General features: G+C 45.2%; 2 protein-coding genes across 16 annotated transcripts in view; both read left to right on the top strand.

Annotated features, from left to right (window-relative positions):
* ABCC11 (ATP binding cassette subfamily C member 11) overlaps nucleotides 1–868 on the top strand; it is a 70,363-nt gene extending 69,495 nt beyond the window's left edge. For all 3 annotated transcript variants that reach the window (XM_077898506.1, XM_077898507.1, XM_077898508.1), the window contains 2 exons: nucleotides 111–275; nucleotides 399–868. In XM_077898506.1, coding sequence (XP_077754632.1) covers nucleotides 111–275; nucleotides 399–491 — 258 coding nt within the window. In that variant the 3' untranslated portion in view covers nucleotides 492–868. The remainder of the gene's footprint in view (nucleotides 1–110; nucleotides 276–398) is intronic.
* A 9,232-nt stretch (nucleotides 869–10,100) lies between these two features.
* ABCC12 (ATP binding cassette subfamily C member 12) overlaps nucleotides 10,101–12,477 on the top strand; it is an 82,704-nt gene continuing 80,327 nt past the window's right edge. For 5 of the 13 annotated variants that reach the window (XR_013380324.1, XR_013380323.1, XR_013380325.1 and 2 more), the window contains exon 1: nucleotides 10,101–10,347. The gene's annotated coding sequence lies outside the window, so the exon portion shown is untranslated. The remainder of the gene's footprint in view (nucleotides 10,348–12,477) is intronic. The other 8 variants (XM_077898528.1, XM_077898527.1, XM_077898533.1 and 5 more) reach the window with 3 other exon arrangements.

The following is a 12,477-nucleotide window of genomic DNA, read 5'->3' on the forward strand; positions in this document are numbered from 1 at the left end:
ATCTCTCACCTTCCAGTTAAGGGACTCAGTGGATTAGTGGTAGACCCAAGACTAGATCCTGGTCTCAGGGTTCAAGCAAGCTGACTTCAGCCCTGTTTTGATTCCATCAGATCATCCTTATTGATGAAGCCACAGCTTCCATTGATATGGAAACCGATAGCCTGATCCAGCACACAATCCGTGAAGCCTTCCAGGGCTGCACAGTGCTGGTCATTGCACACCGCATCACCACTGTGCTCAGCTGTGACCGTGTCCTGGTCATGAACAATGGGAAGGTGAGAGCTGTGTCCCTGGGGCCAGTGGGAGGACGGGTGCTCAGACCAGCGTCTCAGCAGACCTTTGGATCCCTCAAGGCTGAGCTCAGTGATGTCCCCTGCCTTCTTTTCTCCATCTCCCAGGTTGTAGAGTTTGACAGGCCTGAGGTCCTGCAACAGAAGCCTGAGTCTGCATTTGCTGCCCTGCTGGCAACAGCCAATTCTTCACTGAGCTAAAGAGAACTGGTGACTGTGGGAGCTGATGGCAGAGCCAAGTGCAGCTGGGAAGTCTGCAGTCTTTGACTTTCTTGAATAGAGATGGCTACTTCTCCTGAAAGCAGGGCTGAAATGTGCTCAGAGGTGCTGTAAATGGGATAGAGAAGAAGATTGGGGGAGCAAAACCTAGAATAGGCCACTTGATGGCTCCCCAATCTGGGAACCCCCATACCATTTGAGACCATGTGGTCAGATCAGCATGTGTCTCTTTTTAATTGATATGTTGAGTAATTTCATAATAATGTGAAAGCCTATTACAGTTTCTGGATCTGTGTTAAAAGAATTGCAAATGCTGTATTGATTTTGTAAAAAAATAAAATAGAAATAAGAAAAAGTCACATTCTCTGTTCTGCTTTCTTGCTAGCTAGTGCTTGTGCAGCTGCAGGGAGGAGAAAGTCCCTCATACTGGCTTCTGGAAAAGGGACTCCACTGGTTAATGGAATGGAAAGGTCCAGAAAAAGTTCTAGGTTGGGTGCCAATATCTAAAAGATGTCTACCTTCTGAACTCTGCCTCTTATATTCTCAGCTCTACTTTCCTTTTATGGCTTCACTCTTTGGCCTCCCCTCTCCCCATAGTGGTATCAAGGCTGCCAACAGCTCTAGGCTCATGTCCTACCAGCTCGGCACTCTTGGGTCTTCTTTCCCCAAATGATTCCAGCAAAAGTTCCGTGGCTAGATTTCCCTGGGCCAACCTGGGTCATGTGCTCATCCCTGAGTCAATCACATGCTGGGCTGTTGGAATGTGGTAACTAGCCAGGTCCAAGTCATATGCCCTTGCTTGGACCTGGGGATGGGGTCACATGGGCTGAGAATGGAGGGGAGGAGTTTCTCCAAAATGAAATTGGGATGGTTTTATTACATGAAGGGGAAATGGATATGGACACTGGGAAGGCCCAAAATAGTAGCTGTCTACTATGTTTATTTACTGATTAGAGCATAAATTGGTGGAATAAAGAATAAAGAGTTCATTTATAACATGTGCCAACTGGAAATAAGATTACTTGTCTCTCCACTCCCCCAAGTAGTTAGAGGATAATTATTTTAAATTTATCACTAGGGAGAACTCATTTTTGGGGGCAAAATCAGTTTCAAAGTATTTTCTTCTTGTTTTCAGATTACAGTGTTTGGTTTTGCCATACGAAAAATCAATTCGGTAAACAAATATCCCAGTTTCTTGCCCCGGGGGAGGTGCTGGGAGTGTAACGATGTCCCTTTCCTCATGGAATTTGGGATCTTATGAGAATGAGTAAACTGTGAACAAGTAAACAGATGGTTCCAGAACGGAGTGTCAAGAGACAAGGACAGGATGCAGGAGATGGAGATGGTTAGAGCAAACTTTGAGGTAGAAGAAAGGTAGTGGTTTACTGACCTGAATACTGAACAAACATTTGATGGTGCAAGAAAGAATGTTCTAAGCAGAGAGAACAGCAAATAAATCCTCCCCAGGAAAGAACTATGACAGGCTGATGCAATCCTTGGACCAAAAGGAGGACTAAGCCCGAGTCCCAGAGTTAGGGAGACGTGTAATCCCCTCTATCCCCTTCCTGAGGTTCTTAGGTAGCCCCTGTTTCTCTTCCTAGGCCTTTTCCTAGGTGAGTGTCTATTCTCTCTTAAAAATCTCTTTATCTCTTTGCCTAGTTTATCTCGTACCCCTTATCTTTTTCTTCTTAGGCCCTGAAGAGTGCCCGGGAGTCCCTCCTGCGCCCATCTTGTCCCAACCCCCGGGGTCACAGAGCTGCTTATCTGCAAGTTGAAAGTGACTCTATTCATCCTGCCCTTCCCCCTCCCAGAGCTGCTGTGGGGTAACTGCATGCATCACCTGTGAGAAGGAGGTTCACAAACTGAGTGCCATGTAGCCATCCATGATACTTGGTTTCCCTAGACCAGCTGTAGTGGCCATATTTTCCCTGCCTTAGCCAGCAGATGGCAGGCTCTTCCCAAAAATTAGGGGAGAGCCTGCAGGTGTCAGATCCAGAGCCCCTGAGCATCCACCTGGGGAAGTGTGGATCCCTGACACACAGCACAGAAGACAGAGCCTCTTTCCACCTTCCCTGGAAGGAGCTTCTCCTAGTGGGATAATTAGAATTACCCACGGAATCTTTAAAGCATCGATGTCCACTCCTTGAGGTTCTGATTCATTGGTTTAAGGTGAAGAGTGAGTGAGTCCCAGGGTTTTTAAAACTTTAAATGAATTTAATGTGAAGCAAAACTTGAGAACCATTGGCTCCAAGCAGCAAAAAAACAGAACTTATTGAAAAGTCATGTGTATACTTTTACAGTATTAGTAATATTTTATTTTTTAAGCCAAGTGGTTAAGTCTAGGACTTTGTTTTCTTTAAATAATTCTTTTTTTTCTTTAAATAATTCTTAAATATATAATTTTGTGCATCTGAGCTATTTTGTAATAAAAGTTTAGAAATTAATATTTGATATTGCAAAAATCATTGTAGTGAGTGGATGTAGAACTTGGTTCTACTTCCTTACATTTATGTAATGGTTTGTTGTTATGTGTATTCTCAGTTACCTCCTGGTGCAGAGGGGATGAGAGTATTTTTGGTGCTCAGTTTTTTAAAAAAAATTTAGTCCTTGATTTAATTAATTAATTAATTAATTAGTTTTAATTTTTAAAATTCCAGTTAGTTCCCATACAGTGTAATATTAGTTTCAGGTGTACAATATAACCTCCTGGTGCAGAGGAGATGAGAGTATTTTTGGTGTCCAGTTTTTTAAAAAAAAAATTTAGTCCTTGATTTAATTAATTAGTTTTAATTTTTAAAATTCCAGTTAGTTCCCATACAGTATAATATTAGTTTCAGGTGTACACTTCCATACATCACCTGGTGCTCATTGGAGAAGGACAAACATTATATGGTCTCATTCATTTGGGGAATATAAAAAATAGTGGAAGGGAATAAAGGGGAAAAGAGAAAAAATGAGTGGGAAATATCAGAAAGGGAGACAGAACATGAGAGACTCCTAACTCTGGGAAACGAACTAGGGGTGGTGGAAAGGGAGGTGGGCGGGGGTTGGGGTGACTGGGTGATGGGTACTGACGGGGGCACTTGACGGGATGAGGACTGGGTGTTATGCTATATGTTGGCAAATTAAACTCCAATAAAAATAAAAAAAAATAAAAAATAAAAAAAAAACAAGTGTACTCCTTAATCCCCATCACCTATTTTCCTGTCCCCCACCCACCCCCCCTCTGGTCATCATCAGTTTGTTCTCTAGAGTTAAGAGGTGCCCAGGGGTTTTAAAGGACCTAATTTATCCTCAGGTCGAGCCTTCTCCTATCTAGCCTTCCTCCTGGTCAAATGCGGTGAAGAACTTCACACAAGCTATGCGGTGTGGTCCACAGTGACAACAGGTGGATGTACAGATGAAAAGAGGCAATAGTGCCACTGGCCCCAGCCCTGCCCTAACTTGACCCCAGCTCTGGACACTCCATTTTAAGGGGAATGCTGCTAAATGGAGGCTGTTCAAAGGACAGCACCAGGGAGCCAAGTTCATTCTTCATTTTCCTGAAGGGCTTCTTCTGGAAGTTATTGCAAAGGTCAGCTCCAGGCCCTGGAGCTGTTCAGGACAGATGTTCAGGTTTACTGGAAGCGTCCCACTAGGGAGTAGCTCGTTTGAGGGGTAGGGAACTCCCAATGGCTGGAAGCCTTCTCTGACACTGACCGCTCTCCTTGGTGTAGGGTGAGGGGGCATGGAGCGTTCCTCCAAGGCTGAGTGCTGGCAGGGATTCTGCATGTGTGGGAAATTGGATTGGATAACTTCTTTGGGGGTAGATGATGCTGAGATGCAATTATAAACATAAAGTTGTCTTATGGCAGGGGCTCTCAGACTTGAATGAGCACCAGAATCTCCTGGAGGGCTAAAACACAGCTGGCTGGATCCCACCCCTGTACCTCATGATTTAGTGGGCCTGGGGCTTAAGAATTTGCCTTTTTAGCAAGTTTTCAGATGTTGCTGATGCTGCTGATCAGGGACCACACTCTGAGAACCCAGAGGTTAACCAAGATTATTCTGTCCTAGGTGATCTAGACAGGGGGGATTTAAACCCTCATTTTAATGTGTTCTTCAAAGTTTGTGTATTTCCAGGCCACTTTTATTTTTATGACTTCTTTTGATTCGGACCCCCTGAACATTTCAGTGAACAATACAGACTCTCCTTTCTTCCATCATGTTGACCTGAGAGACCCTATCACTTTCCTTTATTTCCTTTATACTTGTAGATGATGTCAATGAAGTTTTGGGCCAAGGGAGGGGTTTCTTTTTTTTTTTTTTTCTAAGGGAGGGGTTTCTATCCCAGTAACTCAACAACTTTCAATTGAATGTCGGGCACCATCTTCTTAAGGAGTCTCTCTATCTCTATCCCCTCAGGCTCCAGTGTCCTCCATTCCAATATCCTCTGTGTTCTTCCCATCCCTAGCTCCCAGTTCCTGGACATGTGTTATACAGAGCAGTTCAGTTCTTGATTTTGATGCCTTTTCCTGCCAGACAAGACACCAGGGTCTCATAGTCTACCCCAGGAGATGTAACAAAGCACTTCTGTAAACAAAAACAGTCTCCACCCTATGATACACTATGGTGCCAGCTGTTAAGATAGTAATATTTCACCCCATTATCCTAAATGTCTCCTATTCTATTCTCCCTTGACTCATTTAAATAACTCTGTGGAATTCAATCTTGTCAGAGTCAGAAACAACTTCAGAGACTGTTAGTCTGGATGTTCCCTAGCCTGTGGTCCATGGACCCTTGAGCTAGATTCAGAGGATGCATGAATTTGGATGGGGAAAAATTGTGTCTTTATTTTTACTAACTGAAATTTAGCATTTTCACTGATTATGAATAACAAACTATAATAGTATCATTACCTGTGACTTCATCACAAACAGAATCATAGATATTCTCAAATCTCATTTCATTTGTTTCAGGTGTCTGAAAAATACCATTTACGTGCATCACTGCTTTGAATTGTAGTAGTTATTAGACCTACTGCTAGATCATTTTATTTAACACACCAACATAGAAACATACATATTACAACATCCAACTTTTGGTTTTTTGATAACCATGTGTCATTATAATTGATTTCCTTCACAGTCTTATGTACCTTATTTTATACGGTAGAAGCAGTATTCTGAGGGACGCCTGGGTGGCTCAGTGGTTGAACATCTGCTTTTGGTTCAGGTCGTGATGCCAGGGTGCCGGGATTGAGTTCTGCATCGGGCTCTCTGTGGGGAGCCTGCTTCTCCCTCTGCCTGTGTCTCTGCCTCTCTCTCTATGTCTCTCATGAATAAGCAAATAAAATACTTTAAAAAAGAAAAAAGAAACACTATTCTGAGAACACACTAGAATGCCAAAGAGACCTATGGCACAAAATAAGTTAAGAACCCTGATTTAATTCAGTTCTAGATTTTATAGAGGGAAATAGAGTCCCGGAAAGAGAAGGTACCTTGCCTGCACCACTGGCTTTTAATAACCTGGCTTGAAACTCGAATCTGAATCAGGCACGAAAGGAATTGAGAAGAAGGGACAGGCAGGCAGCGAGGGCTAGGCATAAAGGCCTTACTCCAATAGTGTGGTCAGGCATGGTCTGCTCAGCGCAGGCGTGGATGGGATAGCCCTAGTTCTGATGCCTGGCCTGCCCATACTGAGTTCTGGTCACCATTGCGACAAGTGTGAGCAATATCGGGGCAAAACCATTTCTCATTACAGCAAAGAGAAGTACAACTTTCTGATTTAATAATGATATTTCTTGCTAGATTTTTGGTTCCCAAGTGCTTTGTCATATGAATTCTTGCAACAATTGTACTGATATGAGAGCCTCAGTCCCACTCTGTACTCGTTGAAATGTTCCCCACCTCTTCTCCCCACACTCATCAATACACCTCGTGGTTCTGGGGTTGTGCCTGGTTCATGACTTAGAGCTTACAGACGTCATTTCCCAGTATTGCATGCCGTAAGGTTGTGTACTGTGTGTTGTTAGAGATAGCTGAAAGTTTTCACTCTGAGCTCCTTAGTGAGAGGAAGGAACAAAGATATTTTAGATCTTTACAACTCAGCCATTAAAGAAAAAGTAAAGTTGTTCACAATAAGCCAAGTTTTTTCCTGGTCCTGAGAAGGGAGGGCCACCTTTCTTGTGTCTGTGGCTTTTGTACTCACAAGCTCAGCTCGGAGCCAAGGGGCTTGCTCAGGGCCAGAACTCATGCTTTCTGCCTAACAACATGTTTTGTCTTTCATTAGAGAGCTTGTCCTCTGATTGTCACAGGCATGTGTTTCTGCTTCACTAACCTATGTTTGTTTTAAAAGCCCATTCAAATTCCAAACCACTTTCCAAATTCATTTGACATTGACTTTGTTTGGTCTTCCTCCTATAACTCTTTCCTTAGTTCATAAGGCAAACAAACAAAAATGAAAAAACTCAAGCCCCTTCCTTTAGTGAATAGCTTGAGTACTTCCACTGGACAGATTCCAACAGCAACTCAGGTAGGAAGGGATGCTTATTTCTCCAGAGATCCTGCTAATTTTTTAAAAAAATTATTGTTCGCAAATAATAGCTACCATGTATTGAGTGTTTGCAATGTTTGAGACACTGTGTTAAGCACTTCCCTTAACACTATCTAATCCTCAATTAACTTACAATGCTTTGAAGTTAGTGTTCTCAGTTCGTCGTAGTTGGAGAAATTGAAATTTAGAGATTTGAGCTCAGATCTGATTCCAGAGTCTCTATTTTTAACCACTATATGGTACTGACTCTGCAATGTCACACACTGATTTTTGTGTGTGTGTGTGTATATATATATATATATACACACACACACATACATATATATTTTTAAGGTTATTTACAAGGGCATCTGGGTGGCTCAGTCAATTAAATGTCTGCTTTTGGCTCAGGCCATGATTTCAGGGTCCTGGGATCCAGGCCCAGTGGGGAACCCGGCCCCACCCAAGTAGGGCTCCTTGCTAGGAACCTGGGGTGCCTGTTTCTCCCTCTGCCCCTCCCCCTGCTCATGCTCCCTCTCTCTCAAATTAAGAAATAAAATCCTTAAAAAAAAAGTTATTTACAAAAATGTTTTTGAAGTTGATCGAGCTCCTGTCTTTTATGGTTTATTGAAGATATGCCAGTAAAGGACGGGATAGGAAGAATTTGAGAGAGACTTGCTTTGGAATAAAAGCCTCACAGAACTGCAGAGCTGGAGAAATGATCAAGAGGAGTGCTCCTGAAACCTTCCACCCAGCACCACCGTCGGTATTTGGGTGTGCAGACTCCTGATACACACATTTATATTTATTCACAAATGATGTACAGCATATGCATGTATATCACTGTTGCATTATATTCATACACAAAAATATTTTTGTAAGGATGAAGAAGAATATAGAAAGGAAGGATTTTTTTTTCTTAAAAGATTTTATTTAGGGATCCCTGGGTGGCACAGCGGTTTAGTGCCTGCCTTTGGCCCAGGGCGTGATCCTGGAGACCCGGGATCGAATCCCACGTCGGGCTCCCGGTGCATGGAGCCTGCTTCTCCCTCTGCCTATGTCTCTGCCTCTCTCTCTCTCTCTGTGTGACTATCATAAATAAATAAAAATTAAAAAAAAGGAGTACACTTAAAAAAAAAGATTTTATTTATTCATGAGAAACACAGAGAGAGAGGCAGAGACATAGGCAGAGGGAGAAGCAGGCTCCATGCACCGGGAGCCCGACGTGGGATTCGATCCCGGGTCTCCAGGATCACGCCCTGGGCCAAAGGCAGAGACACTCAACCCCTGAGACACCCAGACGTCCCTAGAAAGGATTTCTAATATTTTCTTCCTATTCTCCGGTGGGTTCTCTTGTCCCCCTTCAGCCCCAGGTGGGGGGGGCGTCTATGTCCTGCTCAGATCTCAGTGCCCCGGCCTTCCCTGGGTGTATGCACTGTCTGGGACAGGAGCTTGTCTGTTCATTTCTTCAGGCCTCCCATTGGCAGAGACAGCACAACCCCCTCCACCATTTCACTCCAGAATCAGTGGCCTGACAGGCCAAACAATCATCTTTATGTAGCACCAAAACACTGTGTGCCTCGGTAGAGATCCATCTCTGCCAGACCTTCCGCGAACTTGGGGAAAAACTGCTCATCAATCTGCTGTAAACTTGACAGCATTCAGATCTGTTTGGAAATTGTGAAAACGAGTCCGCGCTGTGTTTCAGAGACCTCCCGAGGTGGCTGTGAAGATCAAGTGATAAAAGTGAGAAGAACTTCATGATACACAAAGGGCTCTACAAATGTCAAGTGATATTATTAGCAATGATTTGCATTTATGCAGCAAGGAATGGAGGCAAACAGAAGGGGACCCAGACCTGCATAAGGAGAGCTTCTGAAGGCCAGCCGCCCCCCACGCCAGGGAGCCTTCCTCCCTGTATCTTTTTCCACCTGGCAACTGTGGACAGACCCTCCACATTTCCCACCTCCCTTGTGGGCAAGGAAGCCAAGTACGACATTGGGTGGGGGCAGCCTCCCCTGAGATCTACATCCCCAGGAAGTGGAGGAGGCAGAAACAGCCAGCAGGGGGAGGGATTGACCAGGATAAGAGTAAGAAGAGGATTTGGACCAGCTTGAAATACTACCGTAAAATGTGACATAAAATCCATGAGAGTTACCTGGGGGAAGTTTTCTAAGGTGGCTAAATAACTTTTTTAAAGATATTATTTATTTATTCATGAGAGACACAGAGAAAGGCAGAGACACAGGCAGAGGGAGAAGCAGGCCCCATGCAGGGACCCGATGTGGGACTCAGTCTCAAGACCCTGAGTTCATGCCCTGAGCCAAAGGCAGATGCTCAACCACAGAGCCACCCAGGTGCCCCGGTGTCCAAATAATTCTTAAAAAATGGATCCAGATTTGTCATTTCGGGATTTAGAGATTTGCTTGCTCCCAACCATTCCCTGGCCAGCATGGAATTTTTCAGCCAACTCTGAGCAAGGTTCTCTATGGCCAGGCCCTTGAAGGATCTCAAGACATCCAAAAAGACCTGCCCTCCAGAGTTTGTAAAGCTTGGAGTGAGATAAACAGGAAGCTTGTATGCAAGAATTAGCTGACAGTGCCAATCCCTGACTTACCTTTCATTTAATTCAAGAAAAAAAAAAAGAGCTCAGATTGCCTTTTAGTTTTGGATAAATGAATGAGATTTCCTCTGTTTTGAAGATTGGATATTCCAGCCCCCACCCCACAGCCCCTCCACCCCCACCCCATCCTCTGACCTCAGAGTTGCTTTACCTTTGCAGGAGCATGGACAGGGAAATGCATGCCTTCTGGGAGGGAGGTCCCTGACTGGGAGTCAGGAGACTTGGCTACTGGTCTCAGCCTTTCCCCAAACCTTACCTGATTCTTTACCTCCTCACCTGTAGAGTAGGGGCTGGTGAGGGGCCTTTACTCTCCTTTACTTATACAAAGCTATGATAGGACAGGCTAGGAAGGGGTCGCTGTGCAAGCACATCATATGAACTTTGGCTGTCACTGAAGGAACAGGACAGGGCAGTGCCCTTTAAAGTGGCAGAGGGAATGTTGGTCCCCCAGAGTTCCCTCCACACGTGTGGTGGGAGCGACAGTTGAATGGGGCAGTTGGAGAGGAGGGCTCCAGGCAGGTGGGACAAAGAACTGAGGCAGTTGGAGAAGAGGGCTCCAGGCAGGTGGGGCCAAGAACTGAATCTGAGGTCCGTGGAAGAAGACTCAGGCACCTGGCACCAGGCACCACCCGCTGAGCCCCATGACTTCGGATTCTTCCTCCTCATCCTCTCCTCCTCAGGACGCTAGCATTTCCTGCCCAGGTAGAGCTTCTCTGTAGCCATCCGCCCCCAGTGCTCTTGTCTGTCATCCCCAGGACAGGCTGTGGTGGGTGACACCACATGCAATGCGACTGCCCATGTGGGAGTTGGCAGGGACCTGCGGCCTCCCAGAGCAGAAAGGAGGCTTGGGGCACTTGTATTTTGGGAGCCCACTGGTATGTAAAAGACAAAGTAGAGATGCCAAGTCAGGATATCCAAATCTGTGACATACAAAAGCTTACTTTGAATAAACAAAGTCTTTTAACATACACATATATACACTGTACTATTCACCATTTAATCACAGGATTTATTAAAAAAAAAAAAACCTGAAATTCATGGTGCACGGCCATGTGGTTTACACAGGTTCTAAGATGGGAGTTGTCATCTTCCCTCCATCTTGTCAGAATGCCTCTGTACCTGAGTGCGTGACCTCATGTGGAGACACCATCACAGGTCACTGTGTGGGGCCCTCTGGGAATGAGAAGCCTTGAGCAAGGCCCCTACCCCCATCCCTGGCCCCCAGGCTTAGCATCCTCTCGTGCTTGCGTTTCCTCCTGCCCTCTCTCCACCACCTGCCTCCTTCCAACAGCAGCCCCTGCTCTCAGGTCTGGTAGCGGGTACGTTGGTGCTGGGGACCACCAGACAGAGCCTCTCTGAGCTGGAGACTGGTCAGGGCCTGGAGGAAGGGGCTAGGGGAGTTGGGGTGAGGATGTGAGACCATCGGATACTGGTAATTTGGGTGGCTTGAAATTAAGAGTGGATTTATTAAGAAAGCAAGAGGAGCTGTAGTCTCTTATCTGGGAAGGACTTTATGATTAACAGTGTATCTGCCTCGGACTGATGCAGGGGAATCCTAAGAAAGGACTTCCATAGGCACAAAGGAAAACTAAGAATCCAATTTTCAAACGAGAATTGTTACTTGTTAATTTTCTGGGTTAGAGAGGCAAAATGGAACATAATTTTGTAAAGTGAGTATATGTGGAAAATACTTCTTCTTGAAACACCCTCTAGATCTCTTTTGTGCTCCCCTTTGGAGAGCAAGGATAGAGGAAAATGAATCTACTGTAAGAGAAAGAGCAGTGCAAATGTGAGGATAAATGTCAAGTCCCCCAGAGCCAGAGAGTCAGGGAGAGAGTAAGGAACGGTGGGGATTGTGGCAAATTAAATCATGTATGCTCTGCCAGAAAAGGCTTGTGGCTGCTCAGTGTGAGGAGATCGTAGCCATGTGGGCATGCAGAGCTCCTGATTTTTTGTCACAAGCCAGAGGTCTTTTTTTTTCTTTTCCTTTTTCTAAAAAATTAATTTATTCATGAGAGACACAGAGAGAGAGGCAGAGACACAGGCAGAGGGAGAAGCAGGCTCCCTGTGAGGAGACCGATGTGAGATTCGATCCCAAGACCCCAGGATCATGACCTGAGTGAAGACACTCAACCACTGAGCCATCTAGGTGTCCCGGTCTTTTTTTTTTTTTCTTTTAATATAATATCCCCTAATTCAAAGTCAGAACATTTAAAAAGTACAAGCCAAATAAAATGGACCTACAAGTTATATGTGGTCCATGACCCACTAGTTCGTGTCCACTGCTCTAAACAGAGACCTTCCTGCTTCTTGCCTTGTCAGGTCCATTGAGGTCAGGTTAGGAATGCCCTGCCAGAAAGCAGAGGGATGCACGGGGGACCTTCTTCCATCCCCTGCCAACCCTCAGATGCTCTGAGTGGGAAAAAGCTGCCAGGAACAGAGTCATAATGGATGCAGGGGCCCTGGCCTGGTCCTGTCTTCCCTCCTTTCAGCTCCCATCAGGGGCTCCCACCCCCACCCGCTGGCTGCCAGCAAGCAGATTTGCCGCTCCAGGCAGCTCCTCACTCCTGGCAGAGGATGGCACGACAGACGGAGATAGAGACGTTAGCCAAAGCAGACTTCCTGATTTAAAAAGTCTCATTTTCCCTTTGGGGCTGCCAAATTTAGCAAGGTGCCATTCCTGTTGCAACGCTTCCAAGCCGTCTTAGGTAATCATAACTCTGCATTCCCTGTGGAGTGCTCAAGGAAATTACTTCCCAGCACCAATTTCCTACGCACTCTGATTATCTGAACATGGCCAGGGAGGCCTGGTCTCCTGGTTGGCATCTTGGA

This window comes from Canis aureus, chromosome 5 (assembly GCF_053574225.1).
Source record: "Canis aureus isolate CA01 chromosome 5, VMU_Caureus_v.1.0, whole genome shotgun sequence".
Classification (NCBI taxonomy): Eukaryota; Metazoa; Chordata; class Mammalia; order Carnivora; family Canidae; genus Canis; species Canis aureus.